At 45.9% G+C, this 25,312-nt stretch overlaps 1 protein-coding gene across 3 annotated transcripts in view; it reads right to left on the reverse strand.

Moving 5' to 3' along the window:
- Positions 1-851: 851 nt before the first annotated feature.
- Pex13 (peroxisomal biogenesis factor 13) overlaps positions 852-25,312 on the reverse strand; it is a 29,338-nt gene continuing 4,877 nt past the window's right edge. The window contains exons 2-8 of one of the 3 annotated variants that reach the window (XM_084578924.1): positions 23,690-23,802; positions 16,092-16,268; positions 15,791-15,995; positions 15,161-15,347; positions 12,984-13,160; positions 6,601-6,723; positions 852-1,100 (exon numbers count right to left, since the gene is read on the reverse strand). In XM_084578924.1, coding sequence (XP_084435050.1) covers positions 949-1,100; positions 6,601-6,723; positions 12,984-13,160; positions 15,161-15,347; positions 15,791-15,995; positions 16,092-16,268; positions 23,690-23,757 — 1,089 coding nt within the window. In that variant the 5' untranslated portion in view covers positions 23,758-23,802 and the 3' untranslated portion in view covers positions 852-948. Of the gene's footprint in view, positions 1,101-6,600; positions 6,724-12,983; positions 13,161-15,160; positions 15,348-15,790; positions 15,996-16,091; positions 16,269-18,904; positions 19,048-23,689; positions 23,803-25,312 lie in introns of those variants that run through there. The other 2 variants (XM_084578923.1, XM_084578922.1) reach the window with 2 other exon arrangements.

Raw genomic sequence — 25,312 nt, forward strand, 5'->3', positions numbered from 1 at the left:
ATGATAACATATGAAGCTTTAACGAAAAAAAAAAAAAATCCAGCGTCATGTACAGTCTTTATTATTGAAAGTTACGTCCCTGACACAATGTCCTTACTCTGTCTGCGAAAACCAGGACCACACTTCAATGGTAACATACTGACTTGCATATGGGATCACCATCATCATAGTGCGTCACAAACCTGGAGATCAAGGCATGACTTCTGCAAGTGACCACAGGGATAGGATTTGAACCCTACAAGCATGACCCGAGTAGAAACACTACTTTCTGGTGAGCTCGCATGACTAGCCTGGTGTACAGATACACTGGAGCCGCCAGTGCATAGTTCCCTGCCACTAAAAGGCGATTAATCGGCCCTCAGATTTAAGAAATAACAGCCCCCTTCCAAGGACTGACAATTTGTGTGGATGCCACCCAAAAAGCTTCATTCTATGCATAAATTCTAAGAGCACCGTGGAATCTAGACTGCAGAAATGCGAAAGCCGAAGCGTTGCTGGTGTCATACGGTGCATCACATTTGCTCTCATTATCAACTAAATGCAGCATTATTTTCACTGCTGATGTAATCACTGTGATCTTCACTAATTGCAGCATCATTGTCATTGCTACTATCATCCTCACGGTAGACAATGAGAGTTATGATGTGCGTTTCACGATCCTGGGCATGGTGCAGTCGGTTAAAGTTGCTCACCTGGGGATTCGAATGATACAGGTTCGATTCCCGGTGGAGACGGGCTTTTGCGTGGTTGGACGGACAGGGTCATGGCCGCGAGGATGAGCCATTAAAGGCTTTTATTTGAGCAGTGTTTCCCAGCAGTCTTCAAATGTTTGAAAACGAGGAATGAAAAAATAGTAAGAACCACATATTTTCTTTAATCTTTAAAACACCCGTACGGCTATGTACAGAAGAGACAACAGAGTGGAAGAAAGTGACGCCGCGCAGGAAATCACGGAAGTGCTGGTGCAGACTCTGCCGCGGCAGTCGCGTCCTTGCCGGGTGTCCGGAGTTTGAGCACTTTGACGTAGTTTGCCGGCACCAAGCCAACACGGCTGCCATCTACACTGGCCAGCAGCCAGCCACGCACCCGGGGCTGCAGCTCTGCGGTGCACAATAAGTTAAACATCAGTCTCACCAAACTTGCAGCGCTTTAGGCGTACACTTGTTTCCACCTCTAGTATAATTGTCGTGTGCTCCCCTTTGCTAACTAACAGCTGAAAACAAGATCAGGTCACTTGCTATGCGTGCATGTTTGCTATTAACCGAAGTCACCCATTCCACCCATTCATTACATCGGAGGCCAAAGGTCAATCCAGGAATAATGTGAAATTTTCAAATGAATGCACCAGAGTAAATGACCTAAAACATTAAACTACAGAGGTCTTCATCATGGTAATAGTCCCAGAGAACCCCAAAGTTGGTGCTGTGTAGGGAACACTCACGGATGGATGGATGGATGGAATAGAGGAGCGTCCCCTTTGAAACGGGGTGGTAGCAGTAGCTATCATGCTCGTTTTTCTCCCTATATCTTAATTATTGATTTAGAATGGTTAACTAAACCATCATACTATTTATTAAATTTTGTTCCTACATTACTAACATTATGTCATTTCTCTGCTTTTAAGCCACCAAGCTTCGAGTCGTTTTTTGCTAGTTTCCACCGCCGGTTTATTCACCCGGCCACTGTTATCTCTAAACCCCACAGCTTCAGGAACAGTGATTGCGCCTGCACCAACTTCCGGATGGATACCATTACATTCGAGTATAATATGTGCAATTGTTTCACTGGAGTTTCCACATACAGCACATGCGTCATCTCATTTGTTAAATTTCTTTTTGTAGCTGCGTGTTCTAAGGCACCCTGATCTAGCTTCAAAAAGTAGGGCACTGCCTCTTGAGTTATCAAAGAAATCTTCCTTCCTGATTTGCATTTTCCACTTTCGGTATAATTCCACACTCTCTTTCTTTTCCATCGAATTTATCCAATTTTTACCTTCTGTGTTTTTCACCTGTTGCTTAACGCTCTTTATTTCTCCGTCCTTGTTACTAGCATACTTACTAGTTAGTTTCGTAGTTCTTTTCCTCCATTGTGAGTCAACGCTTTTTAGGTACAGGTATTTAAATACTTTAGCTGCCCATCTGTTACTGTCCAATTTCCTCAGGCGTTCCTCATATAATATTTTACTCTGAGCTTCCCGCACTTCGAAAGATGCCCAGCCCATATCTCCCAGTACCGCCTCATTTGTAGTTTTGCCGTGAGCACCTAGTGCTAATCGTCCAACGGATCTCTGATTTGTTTCTAATGTCGACTGTACCTCTGATTTTAGGCACAAAACCGCATTTCCGAAAGTAAGTCCGGGCACCATAATTCCTTTCCAAATACCCCTCAATACCTCATACCTATTGTATCCCCACAATGCCTTATGCTTCATTATCCCGGCATTCCTTCGCCCTTTGGCCTTAAGTGATTGCTCATGCTTTCCAATGTATGCCAATCCTTCGTTTACCCATACCCCCAGATATGTATATTCTGCTACTCTAGGTATTTCAAGGCCTTGTATTTTAAGACCCTGATCTGTTGAGCCGTTGAAAATCATCAGACTCGACTTAACTGCGCTGAAACTGAAGCCTAGAGCGTCCCCTTCGTCTCCGCAATACTTAACTAGAGTTTGCAATTCTGCCAGACTCTCAGCTAGCAGCACAATATCGTCCGCATACATCAAACTGGGGAGGCGCTGCTCTACCGCCTTTCCACCTAATCTATGACAGGTTAAAACCTAGGTTACTGTCTTGTATCCTCCGTTTCAGATTTATCATATAAAGCATGAACAGCACCGGTGATAGAGGACAGCCTTGTCTTAATCCTTTGCATACTTTGACATCCTCCATACTTCTTATCCCTTCCCACGTAATTTCTACTTTGTTATCCCGGTATATTTCCTGTAGGAACTCTATTATCTCATAATCGATACCTTCTTCTTTTATTATGTTCCACAGGAGTTCCCTGCTTACGTTGTCGTACGCCCCGTTTATGTCCAGGAAGGCCAAATACAAAGGTCTATTTTCCACTCTAGATATTTCGATGCATTGGGTAAGCACGAACAGGCTATCATCTAAGCGCCTACCATTTCTAAAGCCGTTCTGAAGTTCTCAGAGTATCGTGTTACTTTCAACCCATGCTTGCACCTTTAATTTCACCGCCTGCATGGCTAACCTGTACATAACAGATGTTATGGTAATCGGCCTGTAGGATTTTATGTGCATCCTGTCTCCTTTCCCTTTATAAATCAAATTCATTTTACTCTGCCACCAGCTGTCCAGAATTTGCTTATTCGTTATGACTGTTTCCAGAGCTTTTAACAAAGTTTCCTTACTCTTTGGACCGAGTTCATTAATCAGCTTGATCGGAATTCCATCTATTCCTGTAGATGTGTTTTTAGGAATATTTTTTTCTGCCTTTTTCCAGTTTAGATTGGTTAGTTCTAAGCTGCTTTGTATTCTGCTACCTTGTGTTGCTTCCTGATTTGCGGAGATTGCCCTATCGTCGCTCTTAAATGACTCGGCTATAACTGATGTAATGTAGTTCACTGCGTTATCTCCCTTTAAACAATTTCCCTCGTTATCTTGAATCCGATCCTACTTTCTTTGATTATTCTTCCCTAGCCAGCTTATATGGTTCCAGAATTTCCAGAAAGAAGGAAACCCTGAAGGAATATTGGCAAGTGCTATGAAGTCTATGAAGTGCTTGGGAAGTCGTGGGTTCCCTGTTCTGCTATTCATTGGTTATATTTGAAATCACTGGAAGTGTGTGAATATTTTGAATTTCAAATATGTATCTAACATGTTTGTTATTCGATTTACATTAGAAAAACTGATACATATTCACAATTTATGTATATTCGAAAATTTCCGATTACACCGCAGTTTCACCGCGCTGCACGCTTCACCACAATGCTCAACCACATTGACTGTGCAGTGGAGCATCCTCAAAATGTGACTGGGTTGTTTTTTGAAAAGGTGTGCAAAGCGAAGCACATGATAAAAAGGGTAAAAAACGCGGTTCTCACTCGGGTTTCATTTCAAATGCACGCAACCATTTTGCAGGTGTTTATTAGGTGTTCTGTGATGCATGCAGCTTCTGGTAGTTTTTTCAGGTCCATTTGATAATTGAACCTTTGAGTTAATTTGAACATTTTTTTTCTGGTTCCTTGAAGACTGAATTAAGGAGCATTTTTACATTATTCGGTAGCAATATAACAGCCCCATTTGGTTCCATGTTTAGAAAAAAAAAAACACCTCCGGGATACTAGGTGAGTGCTTTTCAAATACGAATATGGGAAGAAATTGCCTTCGAATACAGAATCATCTATCTGACCGCTGACATAAAAAAATTAAAAATTAGCAGCACTGTCCTTGTTTATTTCAGACTGCAGATGGTATATGCAAAATAAAATTAGTCTGGACTGGGCAGAAGTGCACACCCTACTGAAAAATCCAGTATAAACTTTACACAAGATTTCGTATATACTATACCAGTTTTTTTGTACAGGAAAGACCTGCATGAAACCGTCTGGAGCTGTCATATCACTGCTGAATACAGTAAGCTCTCGTTAATCCAGATTTCAAGGGACCGGACAAAATGCCAGAATGAACTGAAATCTCTAAGCTTCGATTGGGCCTGAAAAAAATTACCAAAAACCGTTTGAATCACAGTAATTCTAGCTGATGAACACCTGTACGATTGGCACCTGCATTTGAGATGAGACCGAAGTAAGGATGACATTATTTTCCCATTTCATAAAGTGTTTGGCTTTGTGCACACTATCGGGGATGCCCTTTCCACAAAAGGGAAGGTCCCTCTTTAGCTTTTGACAGCCCACGCAGTCAAGCATTGTGGTGAAGGGCTCAGTTCGGGCAAGCTGAGGTTAATTCGGAAATTTTAGAGTATCAGTTTTTTGAATAGGAATTGAATGCAAACATACTTGATCCGTATGCTAAATTTCGAATACTCGCAGACTCCTACAGGATACCGAAGTCTGTATAAAATGTGTGCAGGGTTCTTTATTTGGGTATTTGCTTCTGTGCAATTCCAGTTTAATTTCATTTGCAAATAGTAAAACCTCGTTACAAGAGACTCTCAAGGGACCCAAAAAAGACTCTTGTAACCAAAAATTCTTACCAACCCGTATGTGTGGCAGTTTAGGTTCCCTTATCTAAATTCTGTTCCTTTTCAGTGTCCTTTTTTGTTTTAATATGTCAGGAACCGAGAACGCCTCCTCCTGGCTGGTAAGTCAAAACGTCCCCGTTGTTTCAGCCAATGGCATCACATTCCTGTGTGTTGCATGAGCGTATGTGGGTTAATTGTGTCTCTTCTAAATAGTGAGAAGTTACTTTAGGGACCTGCAAAAGTTGCCCTCAGTAACAGAGTGTCTCTTGTAAGCATGTCTTTTGTATGCAATGTTGTCAACATAGCAAACATAGGAAAACCAACTAAAATATTTTTAAGCATCTCATAACTGAGTGTCGCTTGTAACCATGTCTCTTGTAATGAGATTTTACACCATGTGAATTTCGAAACAAACGAGACGAACAATGTTTACTTTGTTTTTAAGTTTCTGTTCTTTTTTCACTGATCAGACATTCGATATCCGAGTAACTTTTCATTGCGTCCATTAGTTCAACTTTGCCGTTGCTTTCCAGCTCCTTGTAGGTGGCAGATGTGCACACAGACACATAGAGAAAAGCCATGAATTTTTGCGAAGAAAGGATTACACTAGTTATCCTGTGCACGTGTTTCTGACTTTTTGTACGTGTGTATAGCGTAGCATGCAAATTTCTTGAAATGCTAAACCAACTAGCTACCATTGCAGCTTTGCTTTGATCACACTAGTAATGTCTTCTTTTAGAAGACTGCTGGTAAAAGCAGCGGTGTGGAGAAAGTTGTCTTGGGTGAAATAATAAACAGGCACTTACGATACAATCTCGACGTTATGAACCTAACAGGCTTGCAAAGAAAAAAAAAAGTTGATATCGTCCAACCAAACAAAATCCACAAGCAGAAACATGGGATGTACATTTATGCAGACCTGCTTCTGGCTGAGAGGATTTACACCTGTGCGGCCACAGTGTACAGTACGACCGGTGATCATGGTGTCAACGATACGAGGACAGCGCATAGTGATTGATGCTGCGGTCGTGGCTCGCACATTCATATCATCCGTGGTGGTGCATGATAGTGTTCGAAACGTCCAAAATTCAGCACACCGTGCCGAATGCACTATGGCCAGGAAATTTTACAAATTCGTACCATCCCAAAATTCGTGTCAACTGTGTTTGCATCACCAAGATTCTGCTTTAATCCTAAACACGAGGGTCTTGGAATCATCGAGGAGAGGAATTCTCGAAGACAGACTCCATGTCAGTGTCAAACACCCCACCCCATTCCTGATCTCATTCTTATGACCAAGCATAAGGAATCAGCACAGCTGACGAAAGATGAAGTACTTGGAAGCTGCCTTCTGTCCCCAGCCAAGTGCAAGGTAAGGGTTGGCAAAACAATTTTGGCATCACCTGCGCCTGCGCCCCCCCCCTTCACCCTCACCTCTGGGAGCGATGCGAAGCTCCTGTCCAGCAGTGAGAGCCAGCTCATTGGGGCCCTCAGCGCGGAAGTCGTATTGGGCCACAGCTGCAAAATGCTCATCAACACCGAGTGCCCACCGTGACTCTGCAATGGAACAAGAATCGAGGCAGCACTCTCTGAGCAATGGCGTCACAATATATGGCATGGTTGGCACGTAGATGTAAGTGTTAACGTGCTTCAAAGCTGCATACAGCAGAACTTATAAAATATTTGAATTAGGCGTGTTTTCGAATCACCAGAAATTGAAGCAAGACGGAAAAAAGGCAGGCGCTATGCACTGTTCAGCGACTTATAACACATCACCGCCGCTACCCTCACATTCAATGAGCTGCAGTCAGTGCTCAACAATGAACTCCGCAGGAACCCGTTTGGAGTTTTCAAAATCACCCTGATGTAACCGAGTTAATGGCAAAGCTTTTCACGGTTTCCCAACATGTTCACACTTTGATGTCCTCACCAATGACAGTTACGTTAGGTTAGAGGTTCAGAGCATGCATCAATAAAAGCTGTGCGCTGTTAGTGCCACTGTAGTTCGAGCATGCTGGTGCATCCAAAATGGCAGCTGCCTGCATGATTATAGAACACCAATGAAGGGCCACGCTGCTTATTATGTGCCCCCATTGCAGGCGTCAAAACGCTGTTTTACCAGCTGAGCCAGGGTGTCCCTGACTTCAGGGCAAACTTGGCCTTTCCTAAATAGCACACCAAGTCTTTAAAATTTATCATGCAGGTGAAAATTATTAGCTGGATTTAATTGGCAAAAAATTAACATTGTAGATCACTTAACCATAGCAGTCATACAAATTATCCAGCATTTCGAATAAAACCCGTTCAAATTGTCGACGTTTTACTGCATTTGTGTATTTTATCTCTGTGCACAAAGCTACAAACGGCATCAAGATCAGTGAGTTGGAGTGACTGGTGTTTGCCAGCTGCTCTAGTGATGTTTGTTTACTTTTGACCAATACCGGACGTCCCCATTCAGTTTTCAGCAACTAACTACAGTCAAACCTCGATATAATGAACACGCATATAACGAATTATTGAATATATCGAACTCTTCTGAAATATTTCTGTCAAACATATGTATTTTTAACTTCCCATAGCGAACGCGGTCCGGCATAAAACGGATATATAACGAACTTCGCGACGCCAAGCACTACCTCACTTTAATAGCAGGAGGCAGGCTTCGTTGCACTACAAGTGTGTTGTGCAGCGCAGCAAACTTTCAGGACTACCTCGCAGGCGCTGATAGCGCCACAGATGCCACGTCGGCATTGAGAGTTGACGACCAAAGAAATTGTTCGCATCTCACAATCACTGACAGCGCCGCGATGGAATGTTGCTTTTGCACTTTTGTGTCTTTTGCATTTTAGTGTTAGCATCGGCGTTCGTTAGCGGCGTGGCCATCATATCGCATTCGATGGGAGGCTGCGTCGGTCGCCGTGTCGAGTGTGTTGTGCGGGTGTGCAGAGTGCTGTGATGGCGGCCAAAGTGAAAAAAAAAGAGCAGCACTGACGTTAAAGACCAAGCTCGAAATAAAATCGGGGCCTTCAAGGCAGTTTAAAAGAGGAAACTGACACTCTTCTCGTGAAGCTTCGTATGAAGCAGGACTTGAAGATCGACCTGCCGGGAGCATTAAAGCGGCATGGGACAGCGTGAAAGGCAAAACGATTGCCAACTGCTTTCGGCACGCAGGTTTTGTTCCAGCAGAGGCTCGTGCATCTAGTGATGATGGGGACGATCCCGACGAAGCAGAAGCAGAGCTCCGCGATTTTTTACGTTTTGTTGGTGACATGCCTGCAACAATGACTGTTGAAGACTTTGTAGGCAGCGACGACATTGCAGCGACCATGGCTGTACTGATAGACGCCGAAATCGCTGCGGAAGCTTCTGAACATCCCGCAGACGAAGCTTCAGACTTCATAAGAAGCGCTTGCTGCATTCGATTTACTGCGCCGCCACTGCAGTGCTATTGAGGGCAGTGGGTTTACCCTTGTTGTGTTTGCAAACTGTGGAACAGGGCGTGATACGGAATGCGATCAGCTCAAAAAAGCAGGCCACGATGATGCAGTTCTTTGCATGTAAATAGATGGACGTGACCCAAGTAAGCACTCTCCGAGTTACTGTGCCTTCTCTGATGGAATTTTGCTGCTCTTGCATGTATTTTCTACGAAATTTTATATTACTAGTTATGAATATAGCAAACTATTTTCTGATTTTTTAGCTGTTCGTTATAACGAGGTTTCACTGTAAAGTCAAGAAACAGGTAAAGCTCACAAAAATAGCGGTATTTGGTAACTACAGTCGAGCCCGCTTATAACGAACCTGAGCGTCACAACGTGGCCTCTTTGACCTGCCAATGACAAATCAATGGCAAGCACTGATCGCTTCCGTCCATGTTCGTGCACAGCAGTAGTTATCCGCACTTTGCTGTGCTTACCGCCAGCACATTTGTCACTCTTCATAGCGTGCGTTTTGCCAGGCAGCATTTGGTAGAATAGGGCCGTTTCATCGGCGTTATATATACGTCCCTTTCAGCATACCTTGATACATGGGCCAAGTTTGTTGACGGCCACATACTGATGTCTTCGTCATTTACTGCTGCCGATTCGCTGTTGATGCACTTGAAAATTATCCCATGGCGGAGCTTGAAGCGATGGAGCCAGCCGTTACCAGGGAAAAAATCTGGGAAGTCCAGGAGGAATGCAAGGTCTTTTGCCTTGGACAACATCAGCGGCCCGCTCATAAGCCCATTGCGTGCCCGAGCGTCAAGAAGCCGCTTAAGGAGTGAGTCTTCAACGTCTGCATATGTGACCTTCCCTAGGCGCTTCCTTGTCGCGAAATCCGTGGCGGCACACTTGTAGATTTTATCTTTCTCTTTCAGTATTGTGGACATTGCCGCATTGAAAAACCATACTTTAACCAGTTCGTGATTGTTCGCGCCTTGAGAAAGACCTTTCAATATTAAAAGTCTTGTGCCCAAGTCCAAAGCTTTACGCTTCACTGTTGAAGTAGACACTAGTGAGTCTGCCATCTTGAATATAGGCTTCACACCACTAGGAAACAAAACACAACAGCACAACCGCAAGCAAGAGAAACGAGTAAACTACTGCACACTGCACCACTGTCAGTCATGTGAGACACGGGGATAGAGGGCAGGGGTGAGGGGGAAGGGAAGGCGGGTTCGACAACACAAGATTGCATGCTACATTGTCGACTGGTAGCAAACTTGACCATTTCTCTGACGTTCCCGTGATCCCATGGCAAATGAGATGTTGCTCTTGGTCCTTTCCTTCGACCTGCATGTTCACGTGGCTCACGTGTGCTATGCTTGGCTAGGGAGGCTCCCTAGGCTTGGCTAATTTTTTTTTTTTCATTTCGGCGCTTTCTTTGCCATGTCGCCGCTCCTCTGTGCCTCCTTCTTAGATGCCACGAAAGATAACCCGGGAACTTGCTTGCCGCGTTTGGGCCGCTCCTCGTTCCTCCGGCGAGATGCCGTGAGAGATAAACCGGGAAGCCGCTTGCTGCGTCTGCGCCGCCTCTCATGCCTCGGGCGAAATGCCGCGGGGGAATCGGGAATGCTGATTGTCGCGGCTTGCAGAGCACAGGATCAACGAATCTCAGCATGTGGTAAGTGGTCTGCGGCACCAAGGGGGTTCGCTGTAGCTGATCGGCTAGTCTCACAGACGCAGATGTTCGTGTAGCCGAGACAGAGCGACATAGCCCTAATGTATATTTTGACGGTCATACCGGACTTGCTCATGATAATCGGGTGTTCGTCTTAAGTGGGGCTGTTATAAGTGGGCTCAACTGTAGTTAATTTTCAGAACAGTCTATTATGAAAGGGTATCACAGCCACATGGACAGATATCACAAAAGAGGCAAAGTGCACCATACAACAATACAACACAGCCCTTAGATTGCATGTGGCACATCTGAAAAATTATCAAAAGGTTTCAAAAGAGCCTTGTTGACAGCCAAACCAACACAACAATTTGCTACCCTGTAAATCTCTGTAGCAAAATGCCGAATTGGCTTAGCGAGTGGTCAACTTCGGCGACCACACATGAAATTGACAACCTTGTTTACTTGTCTAACAAATCTGTACATGTGGCTAATAAATGTAATGACAGGAGACTGGAACGGTTCATTGCGCACACGAAGTAGTAGCCCATCATTTTGAGTGTTACAGTTGAATCCCGCCACAACGAATACCGCCACAACGAAATTTCCGCGACAACGAATAATTTTTTATTCCCCGCGAGTATCCTATAAGAATTAATGGCCTAAATTTCTCTGCACAACGAACCATTTTTGCAGAGCGTTTCCGCTTCAAAGAAATTTTCGCGTTCAAAATCGAAACCGAAACTAGTTTTATTGGCGAGAAGTCCAAGTCAAATCCAAAGCCACATTAAGCATGAAATCACGTGATTGCAGTTCCGCCATTTTGGCTTTGTGTCGTGGTCGCGTTGTTCACTCGCTGCCTTTCTCTTCGACAACGACGAGTTTTCATCCGCAGGACACGATGGCAACGCAAGTGAAAAAACGCAAAACTCTTTCCCTTGAGCAAAAAGCTCAAATAATCGCCCAAGCAGAAAGCGGAAGGAAGAAAGCGGCAATTGCTGAAGACTTCGGAATTCCTGCAAGTTCGCTGTCAACGATTCTAGGCAATAAGGACAGCGTGAGAATGGCACTTGCTTCAGGCACATCCTCGAAGCACAAAAAGGTGACGCGGCCCCTCCATGAAGAGTTGGACAAAGCAGTGCATGCGTGGTTTGTGGAAGCACGAGCTAGCAACGTCCCCCTGTCCGGAAGCATCGTCCAGCAGAAAGCCTTGAACTATGCATGCCTACTTGGCATTGATGATTTTAAAGCCAGCATTGGCTGGCTAAACCGTTTCAAGGCCCGCCATAACATCGTTGGAAAAGTGTTGTGCGGCGAGTCAATGTCAGCAGACGTGGACGGAGCAGCTGCTTGGAAGGCGAGTAACATGGCCGGAATTTTAAGCAACTTCGCGCCTGCAGACATTTACAGCGCCGACGAGACCGGGCTATTCTACGAGATGTTGCCGGCTAGGACGCTCGACTTCAAGGGGCAGCGCTGTCACGGCGGCAAACAAAGCAAAAAACGCATCACAGTGCTGCTTTGCACAAACATGGATGGCTCGGACAAGCGTCCGCCGTTAGTCATAGGCAAAAGTGCCAAGCCGCGCTGTTTTAAGAGAACTCGTAGCCTACCTGTGCAGTACAAGGCGAACAACAAGTCATGGATGACCCGCGCTATTTTCACCGAGTGGATGACGGCATTCGACCGCGACATGAAGCGGCAGGGCCGTAAAGTTTGCTTGCTTTTGGACAATTGTTCAGCGCATCACTCCGACGAAGTCAAGCTCACTAACACGGAGCTGAGGTTTTTCCCTCCCAATTGCACGTCTGTCTTACAGCCTCTCGATCAGGGCGTGATTCTTAGCCTGAAGCGCGCTTACCGCGGGAGGTTAATTCAGCGGCTGTTTTTTAACACTGAAACCGGCCGAGACACGAAGGTGGACTTGTACGTGGCACTGCAGATTATGTCTGCTGCCTGGAGCACACTGGGGCGCTCAGTAATTGTGAACTGTTTCAGGCACGCCGGATTTGCCGAAGGTCGACCCGTACACTCTGCTGGCCTAACACCAGGCGTTACAGACGACGACGAAGAGGCGTCACCGGCTCCGGGGATCGCGGCCGCCTGGAAAACGCTGGGAGAAATAGGAACCGTGCCGCCTAATCTCGAGCTCGACGAATACATCGGCGCTGACGCTTGTGTTGTTGTTCACGAAGATGTGAGTGATGAGCAGATCATAAAAGCTGCCCGGAATGGTAAGGACTCTTCCGATGAAGAAGACGACGACGTACAGGAAGCTCCGGCTGCGGCAACCGCCGTACAGGTGATGGACGCTTTTGATGTCATCAGGAATTTCGTTGCTGTCCGAGACGACGATGTTGCAATGGGTTTGCTGACCGAGTGCGAAAATCGCGTGACGGCGTTGCTCGCCGTGAAGGGTAAGCAAACCAAGCTTACAGATTTTTGGCATTAAACGCCTTTGCTGCTGCTTGGGCAATTCTTTCTGCGTTTCACGTCAAATTTTTGCGATAACGAAGTTCCGCGAGAACGAATTTTTTTTCATGCACCATGAATTTCGTTATAGCGGGATTCAACTGTACTGCCTAGGAGGAGTACCTCGGCCACATTCTGAGGTATCTAACATGCTTGTTGGGGACCTCTCATGTATAATTAATAAACAATACTTAATACCACCTGCACACAGCACTAATTAACAGCTGTGCCAAACTTTTGCTCACCACGGCGAGCAGCTGCCGCAAATATCCTCCAGAGGAGCCATGGAGCCCCGACGACAAAGCCAAAGAACGCCACGATGGGCCAGGTGGAAGAGCCGTCTCCTGAAGGAGAGGGCAGAGGTGGCGACCCGGCACTGTTTGCCTGGCTCCAGGCAGCCTCAGCCAGGTCGGCGCGGCGCCCTGCAAGGACACGCGCCAACAGGTGAAAGCTAAGTAAAGACTGGCCCTTCATAGAGTGGCAAAAGAGGTTCTTTGGACAGGGTTTTATCAACTGAACAGAACAACTTGTCCAAGACAATAAACAAAAGTCAGGTTAGCGAGCTTTAATCAAAACAAATCTCTCGAGTGTGGGTGTTCCCACTAACATGTTGAACAAAAAAAAAAAAAAAAAAAGAATTCGGCTGTGGCTGTCAATTTTTCATGACCTTTCTCTGCATTACGGGCCTCCGTATGCTTTCAGAAGCACATTATGCATATTAGTTAAGTACAGATATGGTGGAAAGAAGTGTGTGTGTATATATAGTGTGTGTGTGTGTGTGTATTTGTGAAGTGTGTGTATATATACATACACACATATATAGAAGGGTAATTTGCTCCATGAAGATAGCGGCAGTTTTACCCCTTATTCAATTCCTCGGCTTACAAACATTCTATTGTAGTACATGCTTTATTTTCAAGGGCACCGTAACGCACATGCCGCATTAAAAAGGGCTAATATGAAATTTGATAACTCAGAAATAAAAGGGCCCTACTGGCCAGACAAGCGAAATATGAGATGGGAGTTAGTACAAACCTTAACACACGACCAACAAAGCAATTTTCCCCCATCACCACGTTTCTTCGTAATCCTTCTCGGAAGTGCCTTGACAATGAGTTTTCCAGTTTATAATGCACATATTTTCACGCAGAAAATGCCATCTATGAAGATGAACCCTCTGGCAATCGAGGGAATACAGTTGGTTTGGTTTATGGGATTTGACGTCTTAAAGTGACTCAGGCTACGAGAGATGTTGTAGTAGAGGTCTGAAAACACTTCGACCACCTGGGGAACATCGCACTAACTTTTCGCTACCATCACTTTACACTAACATCGCACAGCACACGGGCGCCTTGTTTTTCCCCTCCATTGCAAAGCAGCCACCGCGGCCAGGATTTGATTAAACATCCCTGTGTACAGCAGTGAAGCACCCCAACTCTGCGCAACCATTACAGGACATTATGCAGGCACTGCACCTGTCCACTGCCACACTCAACTACTAATAACAACACTTCAGCTATGGACGACAGCACTGTGCATGACACATTCGCACAGGTCAGCAGTCTCGCAATGCGATGGCACAACAAATGTGACATTTGAGGACAATAAAATTGGTCTTCCCTATATCACCAGTACGCTAGAGCCTAGGTGCTATGTTACCAATCTGGCTCACATCTGGAGAAAAAAAAATAGCCTATTTGAAAATTCTGCACTCTGCTTTGCGCAACATAATGCGCCCACACTATGCTCTTGGCACTGCTTCAGTGAAGCTGATGGAAATAGCAGGACACACCAGATGGAAGAAGAATCAAGATAGGGATCTATAACCCTTATAACTCTGGTCTACTGGACAGAAAGCAACATCATCTGCCTTCAAATCGCATGTATATGTTCACGCGCATTGCATAATAATAGTGTCACGTGGTCGCCATCTGCGGTGAGCCGTTTCTCCGGCACTCTACTGTAAGCACACCACCAAGACTAATAACATCGCAAGGTGACGGGGTTCATGGCTGGACATAAGAAAAGAGAAATCTGATAGAAAAAAAATTAGAAGGACTCTTAGATGTCTCTTAAGAGAAGAATAGCGAAAGCCTACTCTTCCTCTCCCATAATTTGCCTTATTGGCATTCGTTGTAGGGCTACATATAATTATAATTGGCTTACCGGAAAGGAAAGGCACAGTATCTGTCACATTTTCTCCAGCAAGTGTAAGTTTGGACGGTACACTATCGCTCCTGTCGCGGAGCATTCTTTTGCCTGAGTTCAAGTATGGGATTGCAGATGGCAGGAATGCTGGACAGGAACTAAACTCATGGACTATGACAGATCTTGCGCACAGGATTTCGTTTCCTCAGCCTAGAAAGCCTTTCGCCTTAAAGGTATCTCATGAGCACTGCAGTGGAACTGTCAGGACACTCGCCTCTTAGCAGCATCCAGGCTCGCAGAAACAGCCACCGCAATGAGCGCACCAGTGCTAGAGCCGAAAGGGTTTGCGCCAGGTGGAGCCGAAGCCGTCCAAACTGGTCCGCCACTCCTACAACGGCTCTAAACGAGCTGTACAATGCCTGGTACGTTGATTCCAGTAGCAGGCTCACAGAGGCAAATGCCTGCAATGAGTTCAAAAACAGAAAAAAAAAAAAGTGCGCACAACTCAGAAATCAGCCGAACTATACTAATGCAATCGTAAAGCTCTGTATGAAGATGCCACTGGAATCGTTATTCCCCATGACAATGTAAGAAAGAGTCTGAAACAGCAGGACCGAAGGGCTGGCTAACATAGTTTAAGAACTGCTTACTGCACGAGCTCTGAATTCAGGGCAAAACATATTTGAGGTGACAGTTGATGTTGATGCACACAGTAAATACATGCATGAGGCCAATCATAATGGTCTATTTCATGGTCTATTGAAATTTCATGTCCCAGCTTACTACGAAGCTACGAAACTGATGGCACAATATCACCACAAAAGCAGCACCACATTCTTGATACTCTGCGCGATTTAGCCCTCCGGACATCTTTATTAAACGCAATAAGGTCACGAGACCTTACCTGAACAACGGCCTCGACCGAGTGGAAGGCACCCCTTGTGCTTTCTTCAGCCAGCTGCTGAAGAGGTCCAGCTCCATATGACCCAGCTGCCCCATATAGACCGCCTGTTCCATACATGCCCCCAGTTCCATACAAGCCACCCGCCCCGTAGTAGCTGCCGCCGTATCCATAGCCACCACCTCCACATCCATATCGACTGTACACTCTGCACAAGCAGAATGAAGAAGCATCCATGAAAACCTGTCTGAGGCATGTGAAGAAATTTGCAAGTGGTATGCAGAGAGGCACAAAGTGAACTCACGCGGAAATTGGTGACCCATATGCTGAGCCATAGGCCGATCCATAGCCATAACCAGAGCCACCTACAAGTGGCTGTTGGCTTGGTCTCGGTGGTATGGTTGGCGGCACAGAGGCACCCAAGCTAGGCTGACCAATTGGGCCATTTGGCAGCGCTCCACCACCACTGACATTGTCCTCCCTGCAAAACTCATTCCTTTCAGGCAGCTGTACAGAACATATGCGGAAACATCTGGCACAGCTCTGTGGACGTGTGATACTAGTGATAAGTGTGAATAAAACTCAGCAGAGACACTTGAGACTGCTCAAGCTATGAATGCGAAAGCATTAACAATCAGCTACAGTGGTATCTAACTGATTACTGTTACTCAATTACAATTTTGTGTAATTTTGCAATCAATTACTTATTTTATACAGTAGTGTTTCAAACAATATTTTTTCTTTAATTGATTACCAGCCACCTCTTTGACAAACACACACTTCTGCTCAAATCTTGTAGTTCCTTAATATTTCTCTGTAACTCATCACCAGCTACCTCTTTGACGAAATCACACTTCTGCTGGCATTCCTAATCTAATCTAATTAATTCGATATAAGGCCAAATAGGTGTCTAGTAGAGGAAGACGTCAAGAACTTCACCACCATTTGGCCTAAGAAATTGAACAGGCCTTGCTATGGTTCCACACCAGAAGCTGTGTCTGATGTTAGAGAAAAAAAATGACAATGCTTAAAGACGATTTCTTTAAATTTTCAGCGGCCTTACCTACAGCGGCTTTTCATAGCGCCAACAAGAAGCACGGCACTTCATACAGGGCACAGAAACTGGCACCGAAACATTGTACAACTATTAGTGGGAGCGCAAAGTGTCCATATGGTATAATCCCGCCTACACTCTAGAGTCTAGCGCTTACACTGAGAGAGTGTTCAATGTAGTGGCTGATGTCTGCACGTGAAGACATTGCGGAATCGGCAACAACTCTAAAAAACAGTTCCTGTTGGAAATTAACACTGTAAAAAAATTTCAAGCAAGCCACACAAGTCTATCACAGTTTGAGCAAATTACTTTTCTGTAATTATTCAGTTACTCTTCTGGGGCTGCAACTGACCATGGTAATACGCTACATTTCAAACAGAGCGATTGTAATTATAACCGCTTACTTGTTTCCTGCAATGTGTACAACACGCACTCGGCAACTCAGCAGAAGAACCCAACTCAGTCGCAGTAGCCGCCTTTCAAGGGAGGCTAAATGCACTATGCGATGCCAGGGCACGTTTAGGAACCCCAAGTGATCAAAAATAGTTCCTCAGCACTTCACAATGACAACTCTTCCTTCTATTCCTCTTTCCTCTCTCCTTCAGCACTTTATCCGAAGTACACACCGGCTTTAAATGGGCACAAGCCTTCCCCCTGCCTGGTGCTCGGCTTTTCTGGGGTGAGATGCTTAGAAAAAAAGGCAATGAAAAAAAAAAAAAAAAAGTGTATATATATATATATATATATATATATATATATATATATGGGGCCACATATGGGGCTTCGCTGCATGAGGTGGACTTATGGTTGTCTGATGGCGGAACGAATCACTTCATATTCAGGCCACGAAATTGAGTTTTAAAATCCATTTGCACTGTCGTAAAACATCGTACTGCTGCAAACCTTGGCACAAGTGACCAGCAATCTGAGGAGAACATGCCGTGAAAGTTACAGTAAAATTCGAGGTGGCAAAAAAAAAAAAAATACCAATTAAACATGGTTAAACCAAGTTTGACGAGTTTGATTCCGTTTGCTAGTACCACGTGTGCAGATGACGTAACTGCACGTCTATCCCGCGATTTCCGACGTTGCTGAGAATAGATTTCCTCTCAAGGATCCTTAGTAATGTCCAAGTGGTCAGTCGTGGTCATGCACCAGCTTACCGTAGCATAACACATTGGGCGAGATTTGCGCTGGACAGGCCGAGCCTCCGTTTCACCTGGGCTGAGCTTCAAGGTTACACCGACGGAAACACTCGGTCCCCGTGAGGAGTAGAACTACAGCTCTAGGTCTACGCCACTCCAATCTCGGCGATCTGCCGCGAAGCGTGTGAAAGCCTATTTCAGGACCTGCCCCGAACTTCCACAGAAGAACAAAATATGATGCGGAAAGAGTGACTTTGCGTAGCACTTGACACGGACGCGAGCCAGCCTTACTGCAGCACTGGTGCAGACATTGCGCTCGGGCACGCTCTTTACATTGCTCCACTACGAACGGCGCGTTATCTTCTCACTACTGACCGCCAAACGCTACTTTCGTTTTTTTTTTTTTTTTTTTTTTTTTTTTTTTTTAAACTACTCGGCAAATGACAGGGCAAAAGTAGTGCACTACGGCTTTCGAATGACGCCGTAAATCAGGCGAATTTTACACGTGTCCGCGAGGAATATTCTGCGCCAGACTGAAGTCGAAACAACTAAACACGTACGCCAAATCGAAGTGACACAATCGAACTTCAGTGGTTCTGGTTACCTTTCGGCCCGGAAACGTTGGCGTCACTTACCACAATGTGGCCTCACTGCGGTGGCTCAGTAGTTAAAAGCGCTCGACTAGTGAACCAAAGGACGAGCAGGATCCAATCCCGGCTATAGCAGCCCCTTTTCGATGGAGGCGAAAAGCAAGGCGCCCATGTGCTGTGCGATGCCAGCGAACGTAAAGAACACAAGGTGATCAAAATTTCCGGAGCGCTCCATTAACGGCGTCCCTCTTAGTTCGAGTCACTTCAGAACGTTAAACCCCATTATAGTGTAGCGTAACCTTACAAAGCGATATCGCATTAAACTTACCAAAACCTCGGAACTACACACACCCTGCCTGCACGATGTGGACCCTGCCTGACTATCCTGTATCGTACGTTGCATTTAGGATTCATCCTAGCCACAGGAACTTAAGGAACAAAGACGATTACGATGGAAGGCCTTAATATGGCTAACGCGAACTATAGAATATTCTAGTGCACTTCAATATTGGATTGGATTGGATTGGTACTGGGGCTTCCCTTTTTTTACAGGTGGACCAGAAAGGTCCTAGCCAAGTTAATTCCCTACTGTGACGGAGTCTTTCCCGCCCTGGCGCAACGCTACCAACACTATTTATCTAGTATGCCTTATTCAGTTCTCAAGGCGTCGTTTGCTTGTCTCCACCACAGCCCTCTCATTCCGCTGTGTCGCATCACTGTCCACCGCAGCGTCTCCTTGCGGCTGTCCAGACGTGAACCCTAGCACCTGTGTGTTCACGCACCTCCGAAGTAGTCCAGCAGGTGTCTTTAGTGTTTGCCACAGTTGGCAGTGGTACCTCATAATTTGCACTCAGTTCACGTACCCTTCTCTTCCAGCGTGTGCATACTCCACAGTACAAAAGGCAGCGTTGTACTTGATGAACCCAGCGGTTCGCCCCCAGAGTCCATGAACGCATTTCAAAACTAATCTTGGCTACAGCCTCCCGGGCCACGGAGGAGGACCAGCCAACATCACCCTGCACCGCCTCGTTGGGGGATGAACGATGAGCTCCTAGTGCCCGTCTTCCTACCTCTCTCTGTCTTCGTTCCATAAATTCCCGTGTCAAGGACGTGGTACACAACACTGCATTTACATATGTCAGACCTGGCAACATCACCGCCTTCCATATGATGCGTAGGACCTCCATTCTGTTGAACGACCACAACGCCTTGGCTCTGAGGACATTCTGGCTGCGCACCGCCTTCGCACGGAGGCTGCTCTCATAGTCTACCAGGTAGGCATGCTGTGTCATGAGGTCTATCCCGAGGTACCTGTAGGTTGAAGCCCACGGGATTTCGCGCCCTTGTAGCAGTAGTCTCAGTTCCACAGCCGTCCTGATAAGAGACCAGCACAGTACTGCACTCTTCCTCGTGCTGAACTGTAGACCCAACTGCTCCGCGTGCGCTGTGCAGATATCTAGCAACTTTTGCAGTCCTGCCTCTGAGCCCGCCATAAGCACAATGTCGTCTGCGTACACCAGGCCCGGTAGGACCTGTTGCACTACCCGGCCACTGTCCCTCGCCACACCTTTCCAATTCACCCTCAAGATCGCTCAGCAGCAGCATGAACAACAGCGGGGAGAGAGGGCATCCCTTTCGTATACCCCGCTGCACCTCGACCGGACGAGACTGGAGGCCTTGCCACATCACAACTACCTTGGTGTCTGTATAGAGGGCGCGTAGCCGGGCGATGACCTCTTCAGGAAGACCCCTGAGGCGCAGCATCCTCCACAGGCAATCCTGTTCCACGCAGTCGTATGCCTTCTCCATATCCAGGAAAACAGCCCAGAGCTCTCTACCCTGTCCCATCGCGAGTTCGACACACTGCGTCAGAATGAATAAATTGTCCTCCAATCTCCGGCCCTGACGAAAACCCTGCTGCAGCTCGCCCAGCACTTTCTCTCGCTCCGCCCATGCCTGGATTCGTCTGCGTAAGACTTGAGCAAACACCCTGTATATAATAGGGTTCGCCGTAATTGGTCTGTACGCCGCAGGGCTGCTGCGATTGCCGGAGCCTTTGAACAGGAACAGCATGCTGCCCAATCTCTGTTCATCAGGAATTTCCCCCGACTCCAAGTAGTAGCTTATAACTGCTCGCAATTCCTGTCTCTGTGTAGCACCCATCTTCTTCAGGAGCGATGCCGGGACATCATCAATGCCCGGTGCTGTACCGCCCGAAAGTTGCCCGATAATAACCTCCCCGACTTGTCCCAACCACTTTTGCAGATCCGGTTGTGGCCTTGTCAGTGCTAGCCCTGGCTCTTGTTCATCAGGCTGTGTGCTACCCTTTCTGAACAACATTCTGACTCGCTCGGTCACCAGCTCTAGGCTCTCCTCTGGCGAGAGCAACTGTAACAACTGGGGGTCCTGTAACTGCTGTTTCGATGCTGCATGACTGTACAACCTCTTCACGTGTTGCCAGAACGTAAGTGGTGCTTTCCGCCAACTTTTCCTAAGCTCATCCAAGAACTTTATATCCGAGGTCCCAATCTTCTCCTGTACAAGGCTGGCTGCCTTCTCCTTATACACCTGCCACAGGCACAGAATGACTCCCTCGGGCTGTTTAGTTCGCAGCGCCAGTCGATGCTGCCGGCACGCCTCCTTCCTTTCCATTATTGCCCTTCGGACCTCAGCATTCCACCAACGCTTGGGAGTATGATGATGATGACGAAAATGACGACAATTAACCAAGAAAAAAAAAGTTTTAATCTAGTAAACCGGGTCAGAAAATGCACAATCGTACAACGCCGTAAAAAGTGGACGCTCGGCGAAAATTGACACAACAAACACATCTCGGGAACAGTCGCCCGTGGTCGCCAACTGGCCAACTTTTGAGGTCGCCACTCGGCCACTCCAGCCGACAAATGACGCCACCAGAGTGCGGGGCGAGCGCTCGAGGAAGTGATAATGTTCCCGATTCAAAAGCCTGACATCGGCCCTGGGAGGTGGTGAAGGGTGGCTGTTCCTGGCCCTATGGGGCTGGAACTAGTAGGTCAACGCCGCTCGCGGCGGGGACTAGCTCGCCACCGAATTTTTATATGTTGTAGGCCGTCATTGCACCCGCCATCGCTTAGGTGGTGGACGACGGCTGTTGCGGAGCGCGTCTTTCTCTCCCTCTTGTTTTCTTCTCTACTTTCTCTCCTCTGTCCGCACGAGGCAGCGGAGGTGACTCAGCTACAGAGCCAGTAGAAGGTCCGTGCATTTTCTTATTCTTTTTCCTACAGCCACAACAACAACATCGGCCCCCTTAGCACGGGCCATGGTGCGGGTACGAGCCCAGGCCCACCGAAACTATTTAGAATACGATGTCAGGCTTTTGAATCGGGTCTTTATAGCAGGGACGCGGACGAAATAAGGCGCGCTGTAAAAAAAAAAAAGTAAGATGTTTCGATTAATTTATTTACAGTCCCGCCGCGGTAGAAAGTAGTTAAGGCGCTCAACTACTCAGCCGGGGTGTCCGACAGTCCATGAGGCGTACACAACCCCTTCCACTGGCTGCGAGAACGCTAGACATCGCGGACGTAAAATATGAACGAGCAAAGAATTTAAAAGAAGGCAAAGTTTTATGCATCCTTTTTATTTGGGTCTTGCAACTATGACTTATATATTCTATGTTACCACTGATAATTTAAGGGATCACTGTTCAAAAAGCATACCGCGCCAACTGGCCAACACGCCTGTAATTATCACTTCCTGTTGCGTTCAGAAAAGAAAATTTTTCTTCAAGCGTTACTGTGATTTGAGCAGTGGGAGTCTAGCTCACAGTGAACTATTTATCTCATGATTATCGCGAGAACGGGCCCCTGTCGCGCCCGAGCTGAGCTTCATTCTGAGCTTTGCGGGTCAGGCTTTGGGCGTCGAGCCCAGTGCTCTTCCCTACTGATCTTCGACGCGACGCTAATGTGGTTTCTAACAGTGACAAAGTGGGGAAAGCGTTCCTTTTCTTTTGCCAAACTATGCTGCATTGCGAGCACTTTAAGCCGAGTACGCCGACCGGTGTCCTGAAAACCACATTTCGTGAAGGGCATGCCCATTTCATGGTACGGTTAGTTTGTCATGATTTCGCTTTTATTTTTACGGGGACGTGAAATTTAGCTGACAACTGGGCAGAATGCGGTCAATTTAAAAAAGATAGAAGAGGGGGGCAGGGGGAAGCAAAGGTGCCAAGGACGAACATTTTCCAACAGAACACTGGAGCGCGCGCTATTCAAAACAGCCGGCGAAAAAAAAAAAACAAAAGACAAACAAACAAAAAAAAACATGGGGGGAGAGAGAGAGAGAGAGAGAGAGAGAGAGAGAGAGAGAGAGAGAGAGAGAGAGAGAGAGAAGGGTAAGCATGGTTATGCATAGTTCGGATTAAGGGGACGATCAAAATTCGCCTAGACAGTAGTCGCGATAGCCCTTGTAACCGTTTTATGAATCCGCAATTTTTATTTCATATTTTAATTACCTAAATGGTTTAGAGGAAAGACAGTATCTTTCACACTTTCTCCGTGGACACCTGAGCTGCGCCGTAAGAAAAGGGAGGAAGATGGAAGTGATAGCCAAATGAGAAAAAGAAGCGCTGTAGTGGAGGGTACAGTTTAATTTCAACCACCTGAGGACCCCCCCCCCTCCCCCTCCTGAGAATGAAAGGGGTAGTATACTTGGGTGGAAACCACGGAATGGTGGGCACTTACACTGAATCAGGTCAAGGTCATACCACTTTTTTGAAGGTCAAGAGGCCAGACAGGTTGACCTTGGCTGATACATGGCCTAGTGAGTCTCTCGGTTCAAAAAGGTAACACATAAAACTCAGCGCTCAAAAGCTGGTAACCTGAGCATCGAAAATTCAGTTCTCTGCACTACTGCAAACACTCAATATTCAGGTGCAAAAATGTAGCGCTCTGTAATTAAGAGCTACTAAACTGAGGACAGAGTCATCTAAACATGTCAGTGAAAAATGAATCCCCGACTAATTGTTGCAGAGAAAATTTAAATACTTGTGATGTCCTTACTGAAAAGGACTGGTTGTCTTTGCTTTAAAATGAACGTAATGAATGCAGAAAATCTGGTGTTGATGCGCCCAGCTTACCTGCTAAATCGGCCGGTGATGGAAACCATTGTATTCAGATTGTTGTTCTTTTCAAGCGTATAAAACATCAGTTTCCTGCGCAAGCAGTCCCTTTGTTGTTGGAAACCCGTAGTCTATTGATAAAGGTGGATTTACATTTGTCATCCCAGTCCCTTTAAAAATAGCGCAATAAACTAAAGAAAATGCCGACGCTGGATTATGATGGCACGGCCGCTACCAGTGTTAAACACCCTAACCAATCACACAAGAAAGACGAAACTTATACTTGCATTTTACCAATAATTCAATATCATGCTCTGCTTTTTGAGAAAAGTACTCTATCACTGAGGAGAAAAAAATTGAAAACTGAAATCTTGTGTCATTTCCACCTTTATACTGTGACACTTCAATTCCACACTGTGCACACTTAACAAAACATTGAGTTGTAACCCAAATGCTAACTAGTAACACTCAGCATGCACTCATGTTAAAGCAAACAATAGTTGCAAAGTTAAGAGAGAAAAAAGGAAGGAAATTGTAATGATATCCTGGCTAAGTTAAAAAAGAAATGGGCATGGGCAAGTCATGCAATATGAAAAAGGAAGATAACTAGCACTCTCTTAAGATAATGGAATGGATTTCAAGTGAATGCAAGCTTAGCAGGGGCAGCACAGAATCAGGTAAGCTTTTGAAGGTACATAACGCTTTGCATTACAGCATCAACGTTTCAAACTTTCTGAAGTGTCTAGATATACATATATTAGTAAAGTCAGTGGCCCTGACTATGTTTACATACCAAAATTTTTACGTTTTAGGCAGGTGGGTTGTTCATGGTATTTTGAAATTTAACCCACACAATCATCTGCCATATGGCAGCTACACATAATAGTACAGACATGTTGTGTCAAGAAAAAACAACAAAGGACTGCTTTTCAAAATAAGGACAAAAGCTGCACATCACAAAGTTTTACAGTGTGCCTAAGAATCACTGTTAGGAGTTGCAATTCTATTTCTCTTATCGCAAGCAGTGGAATGCTTTACTAATTTACACTGTAGCTGATTTGGTAGTGGGAACATTTCTGGATGACAAAAAAGATTAACTGCGCAAAAATGCCTCCTTTCAAGATAGTTTAGTTTTTTGGTTTGGTGTATAATAGGCTTTACCTAATGAAGCGACTTGGGCTTTCTAAGACGCCGTAGGGGAAGGCTACGGAGTAATTTAGACCACCTATGGTTCTTTAATGTGCGCTTACATCGCACAGCTCACGGGTGCCTTGCTTTTGGCCTCCGTAGAAAAGCGGCTGCCATGGCTGGGATTCGTTCCCGCATCCTTGTGCACAGCTGTCGAGCATTCTAATCACAGCACCAATGCGGCAGGTTCCTTTAAGAATAGTGCTACAATTCCGTCAGAAAAATTGTGCAGTGTGCACAAATTCTTGAAGTTTTTCAGCCATTCATGTTAACATTGTGAAATAGGGAGTTCCAGATACACGCACACAAATTCTGAGATCTCCTGCACTAGCAGACATCATGTATTCCTGAAAGTGATAAAGCTGCAGCTGGCACCTTAAAAGGTAACAGAAACCTAACAGGAGAGGCTTCTGTCCAGCAGTGTGATGTTGAAGCATGCCAAAACAACACGTC

This window comes from Amblyomma maculatum, chromosome 9 (genome assembly GCF_055883805.1).
Source record: "Amblyomma maculatum isolate TAMU_Amacu chromosome 9, ASM5588380v1, whole genome shotgun sequence".
Taxonomy (NCBI): Eukaryota; Metazoa; Arthropoda; class Arachnida; order Ixodida; family Ixodidae; genus Amblyomma; species Amblyomma maculatum.